Here is a 22,497-nt window from a genome sequence, read left to right as displayed (position 1 = left end):
CGGTTAGGAAATTGAAAGGTGAATAGTTTGACCAAGGTGCCTTCAAATAGCGCTTAACCAGTATTTTGAGTGCAAGTTAAACCAAGAACATAGTCAAGGAACCTCAAACAACATCGGAGACGCTTGATGACATGGAACGAGCGCCCGAGCAAGAGACGACTTGTGGACTGAGACAAAACGCAACCCACAATAGCAATACAAAAGAGATACCTTATTTCGGCGTCTTTGAGGATTACTCTAAACGTTTTATGCTTAATTACGCCCCTAGCCATTGACGAGCTTAATTGAGGCAGGCGATTGCAGGTAATACTGTGAGAGCGCGAAGGAACCATAGGCTTCAGAACTTAAGACACGACAGAGATTTGTCCCTTTGAAAAGATATCATTTCCAATTGATCCTTATTTATCCAATATCCAATGTAAATGCCTTTAATAGTATCCAAGCGCCCCAGAATATGCAAATCCCAAACCCATCTCATGAAATCATGTCTCATTCACCTATACCCCATCTCATGTTCAATAGCAAGCCGTCTTCCATGCCCCGTCTGCACGTATCCGTAACTCCATCGTCCACCGAGACCTTGAATCTTGTTCTTGCGGTCCTTGGCGTTCATACCCGCGACGCCCTCTACTCCCGCGACCCACGGCGCTTCGGCAACGTAATACATGGCGCCGACGAGACTACGTGGATCAACAGGGAGATCAGGCCATTTGACAAACAAACTCCCGAATAGACCGATGACCATGAACACCAAAAGTCCAGCGCTGAGTCTTGAGCACACTTGGTGGGCTAGCCGCGTCTGGGTGAGGTTATACGGCACGTTGGCGAACAGAATCGGGAGGAACTGAGCCATGAGGGACGCAACGGCCGTGAGGAAGAGAAGAAGATCGCCCGCTCGGAGCGCAACGAAGAGACCCGAGAAGGCGTTTGTCGGCGGCGTCATAAGGACGGACCGTGTGGGAGATTGACTCTTGTCTGCCATTCTTCGGAAAGGCGTGATTGCCGCAACACCTGCAAGAGTCAGCAATGATCAGGGTTATACAGGAGAGTGACTTACTGGTAAAGAGCATGTCCCATAGCCAGATGATGGCAACACCGATGGCAGAGCAAATGAAGCGGACACCAAACTGAGAACTCTCCATAGCGTTCTTGAGCCCCTTGGGCAGGTGACCAAACGTGTCGGTGAAGTGGTAGTAACAGATAAAGCCGAGCAGGCAGAGCAGAAACACTCCAAACAGGAACCGGTACCAAAAGGTCAGGGCCGCAAACGTCTGAGGAGCCCGATGAGACTGCGCACGCGGTCCGCCCTCGTCAAAGGGCGTGGTGCCGTAGGCTTCTGCGCCGTGGTTATGGCCATGGTGGAGGACGACACCGTACTCGTCTCTGCCTTCGTAGTTTCGGAACGTCCCCATCTTGAACCTCTTGTCCACCACAGCATCTTTGAGAGCTCGGTAGTCGTGGAGCGGTAGAGCGCGAAGATCTGGGTTCCTCGCCATGAGAGCAGCTGTGTTGGCCGAACACAATGGGTTCGCTGCTACACCTGTGCTCCAGCGACGACTAATGACGATAATAGTAGCAATAAGAAGGGCTCCGATTGCGATCAGTAGAGCGAGCAGGCCGTATGCCGATCTTTCCGATATACCGAGTTCCACAGCACAGCCGCCAATGGCTCCTTTACGACAACGACCGTGGATCTTGAGACCGATGGCTTCACTAGCCAGCGGAGCAAACAAGCTCGATCCCCAAGCTGCGAGTGCCGTGATGAACGGTAGAGGCTGACTGTTTGCGAGCAACTTGAAGGGAATGGTGATACTGTCGATACCATCGAAGCGAAGCGTCAGGGCGTCCTTGCCGAGAGCACCCTCAGGTCGTGAGAGAGCTGCAAAAGGCTGGAACTGCGTGGCAGCTTGGTGAATCGCACGAAGCGTCATGGCGAGCAACACGGCGATGATGGGCGGGAGGAACGCTCCGATAAAGTATCCCGCACCCGTAAGCGTGTACTCCGTAACCTCCATGACAATCTTAAAGTCCCCAGTAGGCGTCGAAACATCAGTGACGACAACTCGGGTAGGACCAACGCTCGTAACCCTCGTAGTAGGCAGCGGGGTCGACAGAATAGTGACAACCTGTCCATCCGCTTGCGTCTGCAGAATCGTCTCTACCGGCGGCGTCTCGGTAATGGTCATGACAGTAGCAGGGCGTTCGCTAGTCTTGACCTGAGTAACAGCCTTCTCAATAGGCTTCCCATCATCATCGACGTAAAACACAGAAGTAAGCCTCGTAGTTCCCGTCTCGACGTACGTAACGGGAGGGCCGAAACTAGTCTGCGTGGTAGCCAACGTCGTGACATAGGTACTCGGCATGTACGTGACCCGCGTCGTCTCCTTCGCAGGCTGGATCTCGGTGGTGTACTTGGGGGCGAATCCTTGCGGCTCGTCTTCTTCCGGTTGGAGCGCGTATGTGCTGGTGTAGCCTGCAACCGTGTACACCATTGTCGAGGCTACTTTCTCTACTTTGGTGACGACGGCGTCGGTGGAGAAAGCTGTCACTGCCGAGGACGAGACGATTGTTGAGGTGTATTCCGCTTCGACGATGGCAGTAACCAGTCTAGGCTCGTCATCTGTTTCAGTGGCAGTGGGCGATGTCTTGCTGTCGTCGTCGTCAGTTTCTGTTGGTGATGGAGATGTCTTGTCTTTGTCGTCTGTGACCGTAGTGGATGGCTTGTTCTTTGCCTTGTTGTCGGTGGGAGTCGGCGAAGAAATAATATCGTCGTCTGTCGGTGTTGCTGACGAATCACTCTCATCATCCTCAGTCGGTGATGGGGAAGATTTGCTCTTCTCTGTAGGACTAGGCGAAGAGTCGTTGCTGTCATCTTCCGTCGGGGACGGGGAAGATTTGTTATCGTCCTGTGTAGGCGAAGGCTCCGTCTTGTCCTCGGTAGGTGCCTCTTCGGTAGGCGCCTCCACGGTCAGCTGAGTAGGAGATGGCTTGACCTCGACTGAAGTCACAGCGTCTGCTGGCTCCTGACTTGGCTCCGCCGCGGGCTCATTCGCAGCCTGTGTTGGCCCAGTCTCAACCGACACAACAGCCGGCTCGCTTGCAGTGTCCTGTCTCTCCACAATACCAAGCTCCCTCTTGAGAAGCTCAACATCCCGTGTCTCAAACCTCAATATCGTCCTCTTCATAAGTCCAAGGCTTCCCTGCAAGTCAAACGATCGCGACTCGAGCTTGTACGTCGAGTCCGAATTCTTGAGTTCGTGGAGCGCGTAGCCCATGGCACCCAGGATAGCCACGATGGCGACGATGATGAGGCCGATAAACTGCCATCTCAGAGCAATAGGTCGATAGTCGGACTTGGGCAGCTCCGAGCTGGGACCCTCCGACTTGAGCGGTGGCGGCGAGTCACTTCGGTCTTCTTCGATGGGCCACACGTTCTGAGGGACGGCCTTGTACTCGCGAGGAGCTGTCGGTGACCAGGCGTGCTGTACTGGGTGTGGCTGGTGTAGGTTGTCATTGTCGAGAGGCGTCTCGAGAGGCGTCTCGAGCGGCGAGGGCAGATCCCTCTGTTCATTCTGTGCTACCGGCTCATACTCACGAGGACTGGGCTGCGACCAGGTATTCTCGGGATACGGCGGTTGATGCATCTTGACGTAAACAATCCGATACAAACATCACACAAGACGACCACCCCAAAGAACGGGAGGCCAGTCCCTTTATTGAGAGACCGGCCCAACTCTACAGACTATTTTCCCGCCTGCAACCCTCCAAGGCATCCTTGCATCCATCCTTCTCATGCAAGCCCCCGTGAGACAGCCTAGACCCCCAGACCTTTCAGCTGTGGCGTCCAATATCCGTTCCCCTCGGCATGCAGGACAGCCGGGGCTTCTCTAGAGGCTTGGTTTAGCGAGCCATCCTAGACCTCTATTGGACAAGACCTGAGAGAGGAATGGTGTAAGGCTGAGGCTGAATCTTCTGCCAAGCCCGTTAGCGCAAGCCAAGTTGTCGGGGCTGAGCTTTGGCCCAACAGTTAAACAGTCCTCGCTTGAGGTCCAGACTCTGGTAGTGCCCAACGGTTCAGCTGCCTGTGTTTTTCTCAGTTCTCCCCTCTTGTTGTCTCTGCAAACAGCAAAAAAGACAAGGTGACTTTTCGTGACCCTGTAAAAGGGATTTGCCAGGGATGTCGGGAAATAGTAAGCGGCAACCACCATAGTGCTTACTCTCCCCCCAGTTAAATATGGGGGCCTCGCAAGAGCAAAGAGGCTCAAGACCGTGAAATGTAACCCCCTGTAACTTAATTTTTAGCATCCTTAGCAAGGGTCGAGGATGCGAAAAACAGGGATGCGTCTCCTGCAACTGCAGCCCGATCAAATCAACTGCCAGTGACATGCAGAGAGTGGCTATGTTAAAAACAAGGCCCTGTCGTCGGTTACATGCATCTCTGCCGCCTGCTGGCAACTGGGGCCTTCCAGCAGGGCTTAGCTTTGGGCAAGTGAGTTCCCAACCTCTGAGTTTGTGCCGTGTCCGTAGGTCGAGCCGTCTGCAGGGATACTTCACAAGCCACCATCAGCGGGCTCCATCCCCGACACAGCACATCTCAAGGTAAACAAGCATTCCTGTCAAATGTCTTGCAGGTGAATAAGACCGCTCTTTCTACAGTAATCAAGAATACGGCCCGTCTCTATCTTTGGATCCTGACAAACCACCGACAAACCCCCCGAATATTACGGAAATAGCCGTCCAAGGCAACTCTCTTCCGACTGTGTCAGACTCTGACAGGCAATACGGCACATGCGCAGCTTGCATGTTTTTATTGTGTTTGACGTGCCGTATTTGTTGATGTTTTTCTTTGCATTGAGTTCCAGGCTATTGATTGCTGGTGCCAAGGGGCGCTCTTGGCATTATTTCCACATAATCTCGCAGGGCAGAATCACGCAAACTCAGAAGTTGCCAATGGTAAAAGTTGTCTTCATTGTCTCATTTATCATGAAATCGGAGCAGCTGAACCAGGTGGCAGAGGTCATTCAGCTAGCCACGGGAGAGGCTGTTTGCACCAGTGTGGCTGCCAATTAGCTAGCAAAGCAGGGTCGAAAGAGGCTCTTCCAAGCGTTTACTTTGCTCGTCCTGGACTCAATAAAGTCCTTTCCATCCAAGTTCACTGTAAATGTATCCTCAGGCCAAGGAATAGAATGAGAATATGCGTCAAATAACCAGGTTGATATGTCAAGTATTTACTCCCAAAGTCGTCAGAATAATTCGACTTTACAGGGCTCCGCCTCCAATGTCAGCACCGCGTTGGCGTCGGCCGTTCACGCGCCAGACTCAAAACGTGCTGGTGATGCTGTGGGCTGTGCAATCCTATGCTATGAATAGAGTGTGGCTTCCAGATTGACAGGTCAAAAAAAGGCATTCTCTATCCGGATATGGCCAACTATGACTATTCAGACTCTTAATTCTATCCAGTTTTGTCCTTGATTGTTTAATGTGCAGCCGAAGTACCCTCCCACCCTGATCAGGGGTGCAGTACAGTACCGAAGCTCGCTTCCAGCCCTGAGACATGGCAGCAACTCTCTTTTATGGTTATAAATGTTAATCGCCTCGGGTGTCACATTCATTCCAAATGCCCGGTTCGTGTTTAACAGTTTAAAATTACTCAATTCATCGAGGCTGTTCTAACCCGTGCCTCGTGTAGTAAAACCCAACGCTATGATTGCCTTCCGAAACACCATCCGTTTATCCAAGAAACTCCATAAAATCACCAGCCGAGAATGTTAAAGATGCTCGTGCGAGGATCAGGAACAGAACCGTCAAAGGTCTTTGCCCGGGACGCCTCGCTCTGGGTGCTGTTGTACTGGCTAAAGTACCGGTCGAAAGTGCGGGATTGTGTCCTGAGCTGGGAGGAGACGTAGGTGCCGACGACGGAAACGCTTCCGACAACGAGGAGAAGAGGGAGGGCCCTAGATGCTGTTAGAGATGGAATTTTATGAAGGAAGTGATGCAACTTACTTGGGGCCGGCAGAAGGCTTGATCATGGGAGCAGCAACCATTTTGAAGGTCTTGAGTAGTGTTGTGATTGGTGTAAGTGGTGTAAGTGACCAGTAGTCGAAGACAAGGATTGTGGTAGTTGTCAAGATCTCAAATGGATGCTTGTGATTGAGTGATGATGATGATGAATCAGGAGACCCAAGACGAGAGAAACCAGTGATTATATACCGTTGCAAAAGAAGCTTTTTGCCCATGGTACGGTCATGAATCTTGGTCGCGTGTCGATAGTTCGACTCTGAAGCTCGGTGGTGCCACTGTGATGCTCGAGCCCTGGCCATGAACCTTTTCGGGCAATACCGGGGAAGCTTGTCGCTGGGATAAACACCACATGCTCAGGGAAAGAAACGAATTAATTGGTCAATTCGGTCGTCTTGATCTTGCATCTTGATTAAATCTACAAGATCAGATTAATCGTAGATCATGGTAACCATCCCTGGTGTAATATGTAACCTGAATGTCGGGTGCCTCTCGGTACTTCAGCAGCATGTACCTCGCTACACAGGCAGTGAAGAGTACCTAACTTCAGTTACACCCTCCAGGTACAAACAATAAAATACATGTAAATAAACGTTTGCTTGCATCTTTCAACATTCCCATCATCTTACTCTCTTCCCTTCCGAATGCGCCCGGACTCGACTGACGTTGATGGTATAACCAACAATCTCAAATTCGTCGTGGCCAAAAAAAAAACCATCTGATGATCGGGCCCGGCGTCTACCGATCCACCCACTATCGCCAAAATTCGCCGGAAAATCAGCAGATGGCCCGGCTTGAGGCTCGGCCATTCTAAACTCTTGGAAATCTGGCCTTTTTCTTTACTCCTGATGACTCTTCTACATGTTAGGTTATGCTGCCCATCTAACCGCCGTTCTCCGCGGTCGCGAGTCTCCGAACGAATGGTACGGTGCACGACTGACGACGAGCCACGTCAATTGCCCATAGGCCAGCCAACCGCGGTATTCAGCCAATTTGACCTTTGTAATATTTTTCCTCGTCCTCCAGATTCAAAGCAACTTCTTCCGTAAGCATGCACGCAGGCCCCCTTCCTGAGCGCCGAAAGACCGTCTACAATCGTAGGTCCGCGCCGGGAATCACCGGTCCACTCTCGACCGATAACCCCACAATACGCCGAGTCTTACTCCGGCTCGACAGGACCAGGCACTTTACAGCGAATTAATGTCCAAGGCCTCTATCAAATTCAGGGCAACACGGTTGAGATATAGCTTCCTTCTTTGCGCTCGAAAGCACATTTTTGCTTCACACTTCTACCCTCATCAGAGAGAACTAACTCAGTTTGCTTCAAAATCCGGCAACTCACATGTTGCCAAGAACATGTCATGATGCCACATTCAACTTTATTTTGTTGATCTTTTTATAGCTGTGTACCAACATGAACCCTGATTTCGACACCAGATATTCTCCCCAGGCTTTCGCATACGGAAGTTGTAGCAATTCCCGGTCCCTCCACAACCATCACATGCTGATGAAGTCCTTCCAAGGCCATGTCACCACACATGCCCCAAGCAACCTTCAAACAGACTCCTCTAAAGGCTAAGCAACCTTCAAACAAACTCCTCTGAAGGAAAAAATATCACCACATTCATCCCTTACCGCCAAACATCTAAGGAAACCCGAGCCGAACTTAGGTTGTAGCGCATAAGTCACGAGCTACAACACCCCCAGCTACACCCGCCAAAACAAGCTCCCGCAGCCGAGGATCCCTTGCCTGTGTCCAATCGCCAGCCAGTGAGGCTCAACCTTGATCTCAAACCATTCGTCGTCAAACGCGGGGGAAGGGGCAACATCACCCGCTCCCGTTCCATCATAGGTCACCACACGTCATGCCATCATCATCTGAGAAGTCATCAGGTTCAAGGAGCTCCCCTCTCTTAAAAACCGAAAGCTCCCCTTGTAGCTCCAGGGGCTTTCTCTACCCTTTATTTACTTGAATGTTCAATTAAATCCAGAAACTATTCAATCATGACTTTGGTGAGAATGCTCAGACCCGGTCTCCGACCTTTCGCGGCCCCACTCCTCCGGCCTGCCCAGTTCCGCTTCGCAGGAACGATCCACCCTGAGGGATCCCTCGGCGGTCCGGGAGGCCAGCAAGCCCCACCGCCAAACCCGGGCGGCCCCGAGGCCTTGAAGCGCAATTGGTAAAGAATCTGTCTCTGAGCTCCCTTAACAAGTATTGACATTCTAGGGTCCCCATTGCGGGAGCTGCCGGCGTTGTTCTTGGAGGTCTCTACCTTCTATCCCCCGCAAAACCCAAGGTCGAGAGGACCTTTGAGGGAGACATGAGGGCCGCCAACTCGACAGAGATCGGTTCCATCCCCCAGCCGTCAGGACGACCGTCCCTTGCCGCGAAGTACAAGGACAAGGAGGTTGAGTCGTTGACTGAGCTCAGCGGAAGAAAGGGCGGCGGTGGAATGGGCGGGTTCAGAGCTGAATGAGTCCGCATAGACCAAAACATTTACAAATCTTTTCGTTGTTATGGCTGGCCCATGGACCGAAATTGCTACCGGGCCGGGTTCCTGAAGAAATAATATACAAGTAAATATGAATTAATTATGGACAAGTCTAGATATCTTCCAACGCCTTGAGGTCTACTCAATCTTGCTTCTTCCCAGCGTCTGCCTCTCCGCTCTTCTTCTGCAATAGGTAATCCCCTCCAGCTAAGGCCTTGTACACACCTCTCAGTCCTTGAAACGGCCAATTCGTTCTCACCGTAGACTGCATCACCTTGTCTGGCCCCTCGATGTCCACCTTGACCTTGTCGTACACTGTTGGTAAGTAGGTAGCCCCGTACTTTGCCCTCAGCGCTTCGTATGAAGCTCGGTCGTAGTGCGTCCAGAATTCGTCCTCGGTGTAGTAGGCGTGCGCGTATAGCCACTTCTTGCCACCGCATGCTTGCACTTTTTGCTCCAGCGCTCGGTTATGCCGGATCGCATCCCTTCGGTTCCCTTGAAGTGGGCCCCAGATTCCATAGTTGAGCAGGTCCGGCGCCCCGGGTTTGGAGAAATCCGAGTGTAGGCCGTGGCCCGAGTCCGGGTCGTCGCGCTTGACGTGTAGGGGACAGAGCCAGAGGGGGTAGATGCCGAATTCTTTGTCGAGCCAGGTTTGGAACTCTTGAACACTTCGATATGGTACGCCAACGTCTTGAACCATGTAATAGTCAAAGAGGTTACTCTTGTGGCCAGCCGAGTACATGACTCGGGCTCGGAGTAGTGAATCCAGGACATAGCGTGTGAGGCGGTTGAAAGGGGTGAGAAAGTACTTGAAGGCATACTTGGCAACCCAGAAGCCTCCACGATCGTACCGGAAGAGATAATCCTTTATCGGGATATAATCTGCAACAACCGTAACCATTCCAAGTCGAAGGCCATCTCGGACCGTCTCAACATGAAGATAGAACCACGGATCTTTCCGGCGGAAGAAACGCATCGGCTTTGCGCTCACGGGGAGATCATCAACAAGGCGCCCAACACACACAACAGTCGTGTCCTTGGAGTAGACAATGCCATCGACATAGTCATTCTCGAGCTTCTTGCACTCCTCCCTGATGATCTTGACCGTCTCCGCCGGGCCCCTCGCAAGTCGGTACTTGAGCTCGACGTACTTCTTGGCCTCTTTGAGCTGCACCTCGAGCAGCGTGACGACGCCAAGGGTTCCAAAGGCCGATGCGGCGCCCCAGAAGAGATCCTGTCTCTCTGTTTTTGACGCATGAGTGATTGTCCCGTCGGCGAGGACAATTTCGATCGAATTGACGGTGGCGTCAAACGCGCCGTAGCGAAACGAGCTGCTCTCTCCAGAGGTACCAGAAAATCCTCCCCCGACGGTGATTCCCGGAAACTCCATGACCACAAGCGGCACCAGCCCATGCTTCAGAGTCGCGTCGACGAGAGCATCCATTGGGACGTTGGGCTCGACGAGGACCGTCTTGGAATCCGTCCTCACCTCGAGGACATGGTTGAGACTGCTCGTGTCAACAGTGTTGTCGACGCGGCGGTTCGACTGACGCGTGCTGTTTGTCGATCCATGGTATAATCGAAAAGGCTCCTGCCTCTTGTGAAAGTACTTGACCCGTTCAGCAACACCCTTTACGACGGCATCATGAGCGTCCATTGCAAAGCCGAGGTGTTGTCATGAGATGGTGTTGCTTGTGAAGGATTTGATTGAAGTTGAGGGAAGCCACAAGGAGGTCAATTCCTGTGAAAAAAAGAGTTTTAAAAGATTCAACCGGCCCGTTGATGAATTATCCGACTCATCCGAGAGACGTTGCGTCTAATTTGAATCATTGATGAGCTCATGTTATCGGTGAAAAGCGGCCAAGAGATACGCCACGTCAAATACGTAAGCTTGGACATTTTTCGGTTTGACCCCATCACCAACTACCCTACACTCTGCCGATCACATTTTGTTTTTTAAATTAATTGGTTCTTGGCCCTTTCATGCGTGATCTTTGAATTGCACTGCCTTGTTGGAGGTGGCCAAGGATGTCGCGGCTCTAGCTGACAGGGCTGTTGGGATGGTTACATGGTGCGAGAATTGCTTTGGGCTAGTCCATCACCGCCTCACTCGGATGCCTCCTCGAATAAACACCAATGGCGATGAAGCAGTGGAAATAGATCGGGTTTCGCTGGCGAGCTCACCTGACGTTCGTATAAGCCGTGTTGAAGCATAAACAAGATCAATGCCAAGTCCTGTCCCAGCTTCTATTCGGGTACTGTAGCCTGCATCAGTCAATCAACAGCTTTTTTCACTGTCGATGAGGATCCAATTATCGCCAACAAAGACAGCCCACTTGCATAGGGCTGCCTGACCAAAGTCCTCAATGTCAGCACGATGCCTAGCTTAGGCGACGATGGCTTCCTATCGAGTCTCTGATAGGTTGGCAGCTCCAAATCCGTGAACATCGTGCAGCATCATCTACTGAGTATATATAGGGACCAATGTCGAGCTGAGAATTATCCGGTGTCGCCCGCAGCATCATCATGGGTGGACGGGATACCTGGTGTGCACTCTGCGGTGCTGTAACACGAGAGCTCTGGTGGCAAGACGAAGATGATGGAGAGGAGGACTGCTACGATCACTCTGTCATCACCCAAGAGGAGACTCTTTGGCTGGGACAATGCACTCTGGTAGGCCCATGGAGCCCAGAAGATGGGGACTCGGAAAATGAAGAGCAAGACACTCTCCCCTGCTTAGATGCTCCTACTAATGCGCTTTGCAGCTTTCACCTCATCCCAGCCACCTACTGGGACCATGGAGCCTTCGAGTTCGACACCGAAGAGGGGGGAGGCATGATATCAGCGTGAGTACGCCACGCCCTCCTCACAAACATGCCCATCTAACCATCACCCAAGCTACGATGATGGTGGCGACTTGGCACTCGGGTACCCCATGCACGACGCATGCTTCGAGCAGCTCCGTAGAGTCCTGACCCCTAAGCCCATCGACCCGAGAGTCCTCTACCAGCTGTTCAACAGGTATTCCTCTCCACCTGGTGCACCTCTGGACATATCCTATGGAGGGGTTGAAGAGTATCATCACCAGTATTGGCCTTCTGCCCGAGGAGCCGAGCACATTGTCTTCTCCCCGTGCTCGAGCCCTGAGCTTCAAGCCTGGTATCAGTCCCTGATCAAGCCCGTTCCAGAAAACCAGAACAGAACTCCAGCCATCCGAGAGTCTACCAAACCCGGAAATGACCCTTTTGAGAAGCTTCAGCCCGAAATCTTGCTACACATCATGAGCTACATGGTCATGCCGCATGCTTGGCCATGGAGGGTAGCCTCGAGGGCCGTAGCTCGCCTCGAACTAAGAGACAGCTTCTGGAAGTTGAGATTCCAACAGGATTTGCCCTGGTTGTACGACTTTCCTCGGATAGACAAAGACCTCGCCGACCACATCGACTGGGAAACCCTGTACAAGAGAATCTGGAGGGCGGTTCTCACACATGGTCCTGAGAAGCATCTGGCACTCGCAAATCGATATCGCATGTGGAATATCATCGAATGGATCGCCGATGTCTATCTTGATTACAAGGAAGACGAGGGCCAAGGACAACCAAAAGAGCCTGCATCCCTTGTGGAGGCCGTATCAATGACCATGGCACCACTGACTTGTGTTGAGTTGGAGCACTCAATCCATGAACAAACTCTTCTTCTCCGCAATTTCGACGAATTACCCACCACTCGACCCAATATTGAAGTCAGCTGGACCCCGCTGGGCGAGCTCAAGAGCATCGCAGTTGAATACGTGCCCTGGCTAGCCTCCAGGTCCGTCAAGAAGAACAGAGTCGCCATACCCACCGATTGCTGGCTCAAAGGGATCGTGGTCACAACTGAGAAGAACCCAGTCGATTATCCAAGGATCATCGGTCTCAAGTTTCTATTCCCGGATGGTGGAAACGTTCAACTTGGTGAGGCCGAGGGAGATGAGTGCGAGGAACTTGCTCTACCTGATCACTTCATCATCGGGTTCAAAGCGGTAGAGACGCTTACTGGGACTATCTCGAGGCTAGGGTTGGTTCAGCAACCGGTGTGCAAGGTTCCTAACCGTAGACGTCTGTTGCGAGAGTAAGCGGTGGCGCGAAGTTTCGCCAGGGCTGCCTCTGCATTCGTATCTCCAATTTAACTAAAGCTCATTTGGCTGCGTTAGAGCTCTGCAATTACACATTATCTACTATATCGCTTAGTTAGAAGGGGGTATTGAAGGCTTAGAAGAAGCCGCTGAGGAGTCTCTATGCTCTGAAGATGCTCGGTAGGGACTCCTTATATATAGCCCGCCATCATCAATAACTACCTATGCCCCTTACTTCTCGAACTGGGCATTATTGGCACTACTAACTCTATACCCCCGTGCTGAACAAGACTCGAATCATTCCTACTACAGACCTTGACGCCATTGGGAGCTTTTTGTTAGGGACTGCTTTCAGATTGAAAGGACATGATAGTGTTTGTTGCTTGCTTCTGCTGCCTTGGCCTACGAGCCTTTGATGCAATGAGAACGCAAGCACTTCTCTTAAAACAAGAAATGAAGGCATGTGTGAATAACAAACTGTTTATTAAAATGTTCTATCAGAGAAAATGCGGCGATAATACAGCCAATGCTTGGCAATGCAGTTACTAACGTCAGTTAACAAGGTGAGCCCAATCAACACCCTCATGCCTTCAGCAAGCCATGTTCCAAAACAGCTTTCCGTTTCCATGACAAGTAACAAAGGTCTTCTCTCATTGAACCATCATCAGCACTTCCTCTGTCCCGTGCATGTTGACCAAATCCCAATACCGGCAGCCATGACGATGCTGTAGCCCGTCAGCAAGTCTTTCAGTGAAACGCATTCTCATCTCTCTTCTGAGGCACATCATGTCGATTCATCTGACTCTCCTCCCGACGTCTAGGCGTATCCCCAGGAGCAATGTTGGTCTGATCGAGAGCATGTCCAACCCAAGTGAACCGCAGCCAAGACATGGGCTCGCGCGCCGCAAACGCAACGCTCTGCTCCTCATCCTTGTAGAAAAGAGCAAGAAAGATCTGAATCGTGAAAACAGCAGCGTTCCCCGCGCAGTGGGACAGGTTTCCAAATCGATTGTCTTCGAACCGGAGACCGAGACTCTCCATGACGTACTCGAATCGCATCTTGGGCCAGTTGAAGCGCAGCTCAAGCTGCATATCCCTCTGAACATCCCAAATCTTAATGTTTGGCTCCGCGAGCCATCCCAGTCCCAGTCGACTAAGGGTGTTCTCAACAGGACTCGAGTCAAAAGTGAGAAAGATGATCTCGCGGAGTCGGTTGTGTCGAATCTCATCCCTTCGACGGTTCATCTTTCGAAGTCCCATGAACAGTCTGTAGAGCCTGTACCCGAGCTCGCTCTCCTTGACAATCTTGGACTTGCCAAAGGCAAACATGTATGGCTCGACGTGAAGCCAGTCAGACTTGCAGAGATGGCCCCAGTGGCTTTTGTACTCCTCGACGATGTAGTGAAGAGGCGTCATGAGCTTGAACCAAGAGTGTCCACGGTCACCAGGCATGGTCCAACGTCCCTTCTTGTACAGGACATTTCTCATGTCGAGGTATGCAACGCCAGCTTCGGTGAGGGGGCTGTAGCGGTATCGAGTTCCGTCGGCGTAGCGGCCAATCTTTGTCTTGCAGAGGTGTTCAAAGTCGAGAGCAACCAGCACGTAATCAGTTGTTGGTCTCTTGTTGAATCGGAAAGAGTTTCTGGGGTCGATGGCTGGAAGGACATTGTCTAGACCTTCTGGGGCTTGGGCTCGGAGGTGTCCGCAGCGAAAGGGGGGAATATGTGATTGGCTTTCCCCTGAGAAGAGACCTTCCTGGCTGGACCAGGCAGGTTCCTGTGAGTTGGACATGTTTCGACTCGATGATGCAAGCCTCGATGAGTATTGGATTGTTTGTGCGAAGTTGTTAAGAGTAGCGAGTTGTTGATGTCTGCAAGTTGTATCCCAGCAACCAAGTCTGTAGCTAACGTGCTTACAAGTCGATAATAGAAACAAGACCAAGAGTTGAATGAAGTTTCCTCAATGATTCGAAGTGAACAAAAGACCAAGTTGAATGAGCCAAAGGAGTATCAAGACAGCTCAAGCCTAATCGAGGAGAAGCCTGCGACGCAAAAGGAAACTCTCAAGACCAAAAGCAAAAAGCCAAAGTGCAGGTTTAGATCAACTCATTTATAGTCACACTTCTGCAAGTGATTAAGAATAGACCCAAAAGGGTCCGTGGGCTGCAGTGGTTTCGTCTCATAACGTTTGCCCTCCATTGAACCGTGCCTCACTATTTGTGAATAACATGCAGGACTGGATGAACAATGAAAGACTGGACGGTGTTTGAATCACCGTCGGTCTAGGCTCGAGGGCTAAGCGAGTTGGTTCGTATTGTGAATGATTGTTTGGCAGTCTGGGGTGCTTTGCGACTAATAGTGGCCAACAGTGATTCACTGACGTTGATTCAGACAATACTAATAATAACCGGTAAACACCGCTTTAGGTAAATTCTCTCACCTCATCTCATATTCAGCACATCATCACAGCCTTGGCTTGGCCGTCAGATACGTCCCTCCTAGCTTCAGCATCTCAACCGCCTCCTTGACCATCTCATCGACAATCTCCCCAGCCGGCTGCACGCTCGTGATGGCACCAGCAACCTGCCCCATGAGATAAGGCAAGTCTACATCCGCTCCCTCGTCCAGGTCGTTCTCGAGAGGTACTACTCCCTTGTCGCAGAGCTGCCGTATCTCTTCGGGCTTGTCGTGCCACTTCCGGATATACTCATTCGTCTTCATCCTCAGCGGCCTTCCAGATATCACAAGGGTCCTTTGAGTCTCATCAAAGCCACAAGAAACAACCTCGTTCTTGTGCTCCTCACTGCATCCCGCCTCAACAGAGGCCACAAACCGTGTGCCAACCCAAACACCTGCTGCTCCCTGCATCAACGAACTCGCCAGGCTGCGTCCAGACGAAATGCCACCAGCCGCGAGCACCAGCGCAGGAAGACCCTTGAGAAGAGGAGGGTGATACTTGGCTGCCACGTCTGCAACAGCAGGGATGAGGACCGAGTTGGCAACGTCGCCTGTGTGGCCGCCTCCCTCGCCGCCTTGCGCGCAGACCATGTCGACACCAAGCTCAAGCGCTTTCACCTAGCAAGCTGCGTTAGCGAACAGCAATCAAGTGCCTCGACCAAACTCACTGCGTGCTTTGGATGTCCAACCATATTCATGACCAAAATCCCCTTGTCATGAAGCCTCTCGATAACCTCCTTCGGCGGCACACCAACCGCACTAACAAACAACTTGGCACCGCTCTCAATAGTGATATCAATCAGCTCATCCAGCTTTCCACCCGTGTAATCATGGTTCGTCTTTCGCGCGTTTCCGCCGATCTGAGGAAGCGCGAGGTCGACGCCAAACGGCAGGTCAGGTCGTGAGAAGTTGGCCTTCATCTCGGCGATGATCTCGCGGAGCTGGTCGGGCGTGTACATGAAGCCGCCGATGACCCCCAGTCCGCCGGCGTTGGAGACGGCAGCGGCCAGTCGCCCTCCTGATGTCCTGGCCATGCCGGCGAGGACGATGGGGTGCTGGATGCCCAGCAGGGAGGTGAGAGGTGTTGTAATGGGACCTGGTGTCGTCATGGTGAAGGTGGTGTAAGTGATAACTTCTCGATCACCAAATCAGTCCAGGAGATAAAAAGGTTCAGGTAATAACAAAGGAGAAACGTCTTATTTACTGTCTCAGCCTCTTCCCAGCCTCCGGGGTACAAGTAATACCCGGTTTGCGGGGGATCCGGCTTTACCTTGATCAACCGGGGTTGTATGCGGGGAGGTCGGCTCAAGCCCGAGGCATTTCCGCATTGGGGAGCACTTCATTCACATGGTGATCGATCCAGAATGAGGATCATTGCCTAGAATCAACTCGAAGCTGATATGAAAGACCGTGCAAGTCATGTGAGGAACGTCAAATGCCCAATGTTGCTACATCTACAATTGTCTTTCCCTTTCTCTTTGCCAATGACAGACCCAGTCATAACTGCCAAGTTCCCATCCTTCTCAAGTTGGTATCATACATACTTCAAATCGTCGTGGTCAGAACCGGTATGGGTCATTACCGCGTTTCATTAGTCTTACAGCCCAGGTTGAGACTCGTCATCAGTAAACAGCGCTCGCCTCGCTCGCATCAAAATCTCCCATGACTCCGCGCTGCTTCAAGCTGCATGCATGCCCTTCATGCCCTTCCATCACAAACTGATCATCTTCTCATTGAAAGTGTGGTAAACGCGCTGGCACAAACGCCGGGTTCTCTGGCGGTTTTGCGCCTGGTGATGCCTTCGGGCTCCTTGCTACATCCTCCGCTCCACGTGTCTTGGGCACATGAAGTTCGTTGCTGACCTCCTCCATAGGCTCTCCAGAAACATTCTTGCCGGGGTCGCCTTCGTAAACCTCATCCTCTGCCACCTCGGGCTTGGGTTCAGGCACCGATTGTATACCAGGACTTGTCCCTGCAAGGCCCATCTCAGCCGCAAGTTGTGCAGCAGCCTCTTTCTTCCTTGCTACTTCTTCATCTTCCTCCTCTTGCAGCATCTGCTCTTCTCGCTCCAGATCTTGCAGAGACGGTACGTCATCAATGTCAGAGCCAGCGAGAAACGACGTGGATCGGCGACCCATCCGTAACGAATCTCTCGACGCAACAGACACCAATGTCGTCCTTGAGACAGTCCTTGAACCAGCCAGCCCAATTGCCGGTCGCTTTCCCTTGCCAATCGCTCTCGCGCTTCGGCCACTTCCACCACTTCGCCCACTACTCCTGTCGTCCTTCCTCACCATATCGTATGTCACCTCGTCATCAAGTGGAATTGCATCCTCTTCGCCTTCACCGTCACTCGGGAATAGATCACCTCTTGATCGATAAGAATCCGATGTATCTCCCGACCCTGTCGTCCCGCTTCGTTTCCTAGTCGTAGGCAGATTTCCATGGTCGTGGTCTTCATCGGAGCCAAGCAACGGCTCTGCCTCGCCTTCGCCGTGTCTCTGTGGGTGGTCTTGCAGATCTGCCGCGCTAGGTTTGTATCGCAGAGTACCGCCCATCTTCCAGGGCAGTTTGCTTAGGAACCCAATCGGTTGGGTACTGGGTATAACGGTCGGGTCGTCGTTCTCGCTAGGTTTCCGTCGTCCGCCTCGCGTACCGTAGCTCATGCCTCGCTTCCTCCGTGGTTGTTCCACAGTCTCTCCAGTATTCCTTCGTTGGCTGCCGGTCCCTGCCAGCAGTCTCTCCCAGTCTTCATTTCCCCAAGTCCCAAACAAACTCCCATTCTGTTCATCCTCGTACCAATCGTCGTAAAAGTCGAAGCTATATTCTGCCCTCCCCCGAGTGCGCTCTCGTTCCCTGCGCCTACGTAAGCGCTCCTCTGGGTCGCCAAGGCAGACAGCCGTGCATTGTTCAAACGAGTTTGCGAGCGATGAGAAGCAGGGATTGATGTAGTGATGCTGAAAAGACCAGATGCCGGCTGCAGCATTCTCGGTTACCGCTTCGGCATCGTGGGTGATTTGGTTCCAGCGTTGGCGCAGGCGCGGATCCTCGAGGAATGCCATTGTCTAGATGATGAATATGACGTCGCAAACATCAGAAGCGCTGAGAGAGCAGTGTCCTTGATCGGGAGGTCGAGATTCTAGAAAATTAAATGGAAACGACCTGCAAGAGGATTCAAGAGGGAGACATGGTCGCAAGAGCCGATTCTGGCGCAATCTGTAGCAAAATAATCTGTAACGTGAGGTTGAAGCAGGATGGATGCGACAAGACAAGGGATCGAGGTTGACGGCTGCAGGACGGCTTACAGTGCGAGACGAGACAGCGGCTTGTTGGTGGCACGTGCGGCAAGGTGAGACGACTAACAGCTTGTTGGGTGGTTGGGTTTGATTGAGTGGTACCCAGATCTGGTCGTCTGCGTGGCTGGGGCTGAGGAACCACTGATCAGATCCACTGGGGCTGGTCTTGGTCTTTTTCTTGGACTTCGAGTAATCAATCTTTATTTTGGCTTTTGTTGGAATGTATTTAAAAGTCAGTCTCTTTAAAGGGTAACCGTGGTACGAAACAAAGTAAAGATTGCCGCCGAGACATCTTGTGACCCATGCGACCGTGGTGGTGGAACCATAAACACATAACCGTTGAAACCATCTTAAGCCAAATATTTACTTTCTCAGGATGCGCATGTTTGCCTGAACTCTTTCCAGGAGCTCCTCTTGAGTGGCACTCTCAGCCGGGCACAAATTTCTCTATCACTGGGTCAGAGTGAGTTGTCAGGTGAAGCCAGATTCGACTCACCACAGCAAGCCATCTGCGCAGCTCATCTCGCGTCCATGTAGTCGGGTCACCTGTGGGATCCGGGGCAGGAAAGAGACCTTGCCCGTTGTTTCCCATAATGACATATGCTGCTCCCATACAGACGGCGGCGCCAAAGGCTGAAGCATGTGAGTGTTCTTGTTATCGAGTTGGATACCCTGTAGATGTAAGGGTACTTACCGAGCACCATGTTCTACGTGACGGTTAGTATAGTGTAAGTGGTAACAAAATGAAGAGAAAGGTTATAGGTGTGCAAGTGAATTCAGCTACATACCTGGGATTTCATCATTTTATCCATACGAGTAGACATCTTGAACGTATTGTTATGGGTTGATCGTGATGTGTGTCGGTGTTGAGGGGAAGCTAGGAGCTAGATGGAGAGGGTACTTGAAGACAGCAAGACGACCCGAAATTATCAAAGGTACAGTAGAAAAGAAGAGGAAAGTCTCAGATATTTGAGATAATGTAAAATGCCTATCAAAACAGGCAACCCAAGGCAGTGAAAGGTGGCCATTAGTGACACCTCCTACCATGAAAGCTGGCAGCCTGCGCCACACCCTCGACGATGACGCCTCCCATGTCCCATCTTCGACGCCACATTGGCTGAAGCTCTGGGTCGGCCCTCTGCTTTCCCGAAAACCGCAAGGTGGTCCGTGCGTATCGCCCATCGCTCCCCCCCGCGAAAATCAACGCACAAAAATGAATTCCTCCAAAATCTAATCGAAATCGCACATCCGAGCCTTTGACAATCTTCTTGTTCAAGAACGTCGCATCGAACCACCGCCAAAATGCCTCAGGAGGTCGCTGATATCAAGAAGGTACGGGAGAGAAAACACAGGGGCTTTTCGCCCGCGATTGAATTGCGGAAATGCTGACTGAATTTGCACCAGTTCATCGAGATCTGCCGTCGGAACGACGCTTCGTGTACGTCTTGACGATACCTTCCACGAGAGTCCAACGAAACGAGAGTCGATTTCTAACATTCATCCACAGCCGCGCGGATCAAGAAGAGCAAGAAGACCAACAACGTCAAGTTCAAGGTCCGATGCCAGAAGCACCTCTACACCTTGGTGCTTAAGGACAACGACAAGGCCGAGAAGCTTAAGCAGAGCCTTCCCCCCAGTATGCGCCCTCCACGCTCACAATGGGAGTAATCGTACTGACGCAGCTTTCCAGCCCTCCAGCTCACCGACGTCTCCAAGAAGAGCAAGAAGTCTGCTTAAGAAGATGGTTTGAAAAGGGTTACTTTGGGTGTGGGAGGATTCACATGCACGAATGGGCGTCTCGGGATACCTTGCATTTCATGTGCTCTGAAAGGAGGATACTCGGATAGAGTCCAAAAAGTAAAAAGATCGATTCGAGTCACGACGTCGACCTGGTGTTCCTGCTGTGATGGTTTGGATCTGCTAATTACAGGAGCCACTGGACCTCGTAACGACGGATTTGAACGTTTGGAACCTGGGCTAGAGGGGATAGCACATCCTCTTTCACGTTTTGGGAGAAGACGACCAATTCTTCTTTTTCGCCCTCTTCAACTTTCCATCCTCCCCAGACCCTCTGATTAGGGTTTGTGTTGCCAATCTGAAGCTCCACGCTGCGGTACAGCTCTTGCAGCTTCTCCTTCTGTTCAGAGTCGACCGAAATTCTCCAAATATTGAAGGATCCTTGGACAAGGAGGTCGCCTCGAACTTCATCTTCACTGCCGGCAGCTTTCATATGGAAGAGCACAACTCCGTCGGGGCCTTCAGCGATGAACTCAAGAAGACCACCCATGGCAGACTTGTTCACATCGCTCTGGATCCATTCTCCATGACCCTCAGGAGAGTCCCATGGTGCGGTGATGACAAGATATGGCGGGTCGGACTTTTGAAGGTAAAAGTTGCTTGGGTTGGTGTATGCCTTTCCCTCGAGGAGATGGGGTTGATGCTCGCGGATCCACTGAGCCTGGTTGGCCTGGCCTGCCTTGAGGAGTTGGAGGAACTTGTCCTCGTCGTAGTCGCTTTTTAGCTGAAGGAGAGCAAATTCGTTGACGGGCATGATGGCTGGTTTGGTGTGAATGAGTTGATACAAGAGAGTCAAGGTGATTCAAGAGGTGGCAACTGGTTGTCAAAGGGTGCGGCAATTAGGCATCCCCACTGACGTTAACACAGGGGTATCGAATATTGTCCCCGTCATCAACCAACACATGATGATCAGGTTGCCGTGGCATTCGTAATCCCCAAGGCTTGTCGTTGATGATCCTTGACTAAGAGCATCACCAGCGTGGCTCATGATGTGGCGGATGACTTCGTACAGACCGTGGCTGAGACTCGGCCGAGTTGCACAGTGCTCCGTGTCATCCATGATACTAAACACCTCGACTCATTCATCGCCTGGATTACCCCCTTCCAAGTACTTGAAGAACGTCAGCGTGTTTCCATCTGGATCCTTGATGGCGAATTGTCGGAAGCCCCAGGGTTGATCCTGTATCTCGTCTGCAAACTCGACATCATCCCGGGCTTTGAGAGAGTCGTGGAGCTGGTCGAGCTGTGTGGTGCCCAAGGCGATGTATGCTGAACTAGGATTGGCAGAACGTCCACTGGGCTTGAAGAAGTAGATGTTGGCCGCAGCCTTTTCACCTGCAAAGATGGAGCAAAAGGTAAAGAGGCTTGGGTCACCATCCTCCGGCTTGGTGCTGGCAAGCGTGAAGCCAAGGGTGCCAACATAAAACTCAAGAGTCCTCGCTATGTCATCAGACTCAAAGGTTGGAATGATTTTCCAAGCCGAAGCGACGGGTGCGGGCGTTCCAGACATTTTTTCGTCGTCTTGATGGCTCACTCTTGAGGTGAAAGGAGGAGATGTGGTGTTGTCCACTAAGAAGCCACCAAAAAACGATACGGATACGGATACGCAAATTCCGTTACATCTGCAGGTGTGCACTGCAACTGCAGGCACTGGCATTTTACTCTTGTCGTCACATAAAACTAGCTACGCCTCTTCTGCGACGTAATTGCCGGCGTTTGGTAACTATTTGCCATTGATTGACGAAGAAGATGGAGGCTCAGGTAGCCATGGTGTCTTGTCTGTGCTGCGGCTGGAGCTGAAGCAAGGACTAAATACAAGATTAATCCCCTGTAGACCAGCAACCAACCAGGATCTCCCTTGACAATCTGAGAGCTGTCACACGCCAGTTTGTCTCGTCCTACCGTTGTCGTCCTCGATAGCAATTATCGTCATCGTCATCCATCACGCGCCCCCTCGAGTAATTTCTGTCCTATTTCTCAACATCGGGCTCCCTCAAAGCCCGGGACTCGCCGTTCTCCCTTCGTTTGTAGACCCTGCACCGTCTGATCTGTGCTCCATATTGATTGCTGCTCGTTGCTTCTTTGTTTGCTTCCCCTCTCGGTTGGTGCATCCGGTCCCCTGGTGTACCTACGAATCGACAAATCGCGGACGATCCCGTGTGACGAGTACCCCCGGCATGTAAGTCCCACGCAGCCTTGTTGGTGGTGGTGGGTTGGAGATGCCAGATAAAAGCGAAGCACTTGTCCCCTAGACCGCCTTTTGGCGTCTTCCAATTGGCGGTCTATCATTACAACACACGGCTGGACTCGACAGTGATTGTTGA

At 51.8% G+C, this 22,497-nt stretch overlaps 12 protein-coding genes across 12 annotated transcripts; 3 read left to right on the top strand and 9 right to left on the bottom strand.

Moving 5' to 3' along the window:
- Positions 1-493: 493 nt before the first annotated feature.
- On the bottom strand, positions 494-3,644 carry LRP88_06436 (uncharacterized protein; the record flags this gene model as incomplete). Its single annotated transcript, XM_083242975.1, has 2 exons — positions 494-975; positions 1,058-3,644. The coding sequence occupies 2 exons, from the start codon at positions 3,642-3,644 to the stop codon at positions 494-496; spliced, it is 3,069 nt and encodes a 1,022-aa protein (XP_083101911.1).
- A 2,108-nt stretch (positions 3,645-5,752) lies between these two features.
- On the bottom strand, positions 5,753-6,044 carry LRP88_06435 (uncharacterized protein; the record flags this gene model as incomplete). The annotated part of the gene is made up of 2 exons (XM_083242974.1): positions 5,753-5,954; positions 6,004-6,044. 2 exons carry the CDS (start codon positions 6,042-6,044, stop codon positions 5,753-5,755), a joined length of 243 nt encoding a protein of 80 aa, XP_083101910.1.
- Positions 6,045-8,022: 1,978 nt separating this feature from the next.
- On the top strand, positions 8,023-8,495 carry LRP88_06434 (uncharacterized protein; the record flags this gene model as incomplete). The annotated part of the gene is made up of 2 exons (XM_083242973.1): positions 8,023-8,198; positions 8,246-8,495. 2 exons carry the CDS (start codon positions 8,023-8,025, stop codon positions 8,493-8,495), a joined length of 426 nt encoding a protein of 141 aa, XP_083101909.1.
- Positions 8,496-8,652: 157 nt separating this feature from the next.
- Positions 8,653-10,167, bottom strand: LRP88_06433 (uncharacterized protein; the record flags this gene model as incomplete). The annotated part of the gene is made up of 1 exon (XM_083242972.1): positions 8,653-10,167. The coding sequence occupies one exon, from the start codon at positions 10,165-10,167 to the stop codon at positions 8,653-8,655; it is 1,515 nt and encodes a 504-aa protein (XP_083101908.1).
- An 869-nt stretch (positions 10,168-11,036) lies between these two features.
- LRP88_06432 (uncharacterized protein) lies at positions 11,037-12,624 on the top strand (the record flags this gene model as incomplete). Its single annotated transcript, XM_083242971.1, has 2 exons — positions 11,037-11,356; positions 11,409-12,624. The coding sequence occupies 2 exons, from the start codon at positions 11,037-11,039 to the stop codon at positions 12,622-12,624; spliced, it is 1,536 nt and encodes a 511-aa protein (XP_083101907.1).
- Positions 12,625-13,371: 747 nt separating this feature from the next.
- Positions 13,372-14,415, bottom strand: LRP88_06431 (uncharacterized protein; the record flags this gene model as incomplete). Its single annotated transcript, XM_083242970.1, has 1 exon — positions 13,372-14,415. One exon carries the CDS (start codon positions 14,413-14,415, stop codon positions 13,372-13,374), a length of 1,044 nt encoding a protein of 347 aa, XP_083101906.1.
- A 671-nt stretch (positions 14,416-15,086) lies between these two features.
- LRP88_06430 (2-nitropropane dioxygenase) lies at positions 15,087-16,189 on the bottom strand (the record flags this gene model as incomplete). Its single annotated transcript, XM_083242969.1, has 2 exons — positions 15,087-15,698; positions 15,749-16,189. The coding sequence occupies 2 exons, from the start codon at positions 16,187-16,189 to the stop codon at positions 15,087-15,089; spliced, it is 1,053 nt and encodes a 350-aa protein (XP_083101905.1).
- A 621-nt stretch (positions 16,190-16,810) lies between these two features.
- Positions 16,811-18,142, bottom strand: LRP88_06429 (uncharacterized protein; the record flags this gene model as incomplete). The annotated part of the gene is made up of 1 exon (XM_083242968.1): positions 16,811-18,142. The coding sequence occupies one exon, from the start codon at positions 18,140-18,142 to the stop codon at positions 16,811-16,813; it is 1,332 nt and encodes a 443-aa protein (XP_083101904.1).
- A 597-nt stretch (positions 18,143-18,739) lies between these two features.
- Positions 18,740-19,200, bottom strand: LRP88_06428 (uncharacterized protein; the record flags this gene model as incomplete). Its single annotated transcript, XM_083242967.1, has 4 exons — positions 18,740-18,823; positions 18,873-19,009; positions 19,071-19,083; positions 19,165-19,200. 4 exons carry the CDS (start codon positions 19,198-19,200, stop codon positions 18,740-18,742), a joined length of 270 nt encoding a protein of 89 aa, XP_083101903.1.
- Positions 19,201-19,678: 478 nt separating this feature from the next.
- On the top strand, positions 19,679-20,113 carry LRP88_06427 (60S ribosomal protein eL38; the record flags this gene model as incomplete). Its single annotated transcript, XM_083242966.1, has 4 exons — positions 19,679-19,708; positions 19,781-19,814; positions 19,884-20,012; positions 20,067-20,113. 4 exons carry the CDS (start codon positions 19,679-19,681, stop codon positions 20,111-20,113), a joined length of 240 nt encoding a protein of 79 aa, XP_083101902.1.
- A 187-nt stretch (positions 20,114-20,300) lies between these two features.
- On the bottom strand, positions 20,301-20,927 carry LRP88_06426 (uncharacterized protein; the record flags this gene model as incomplete). The annotated part of the gene is made up of 1 exon (XM_083242965.1): positions 20,301-20,927. The coding sequence occupies one exon, from the start codon at positions 20,925-20,927 to the stop codon at positions 20,301-20,303; it is 627 nt and encodes a 208-aa protein (XP_083101901.1).
- Positions 20,928-21,251: 324 nt separating this feature from the next.
- LRP88_06425 (Glyoxalase/Bleomycin resistance protein/Dihydroxybiphenyl dioxygenase) lies at positions 21,252-21,683 on the bottom strand (the record flags this gene model as incomplete). The annotated part of the gene is made up of 1 exon (XM_083242964.1): positions 21,252-21,683. One exon carries the CDS (start codon positions 21,681-21,683, stop codon positions 21,252-21,254), a length of 432 nt encoding a protein of 143 aa, XP_083101900.1.
- Between the last annotated feature and the right edge of the window lie 814 nt (positions 21,684-22,497).

Source organism: Fusarium phalaenopsidis (assembly GCF_050370095.1).
Source record: "Fusarium phalaenopsidis strain FUZ10S chromosome Unknown contig_32296, whole genome shotgun sequence".
NCBI classification, from domain to species: Eukaryota; Fungi; Ascomycota; class Sordariomycetes; order Hypocreales; family Nectriaceae; genus Fusarium; species Fusarium phalaenopsidis.
The sequence above is the reverse complement of the archived record's forward strand: the minus strand, read 5'-3'. Positions and strand labels throughout refer to the sequence as shown.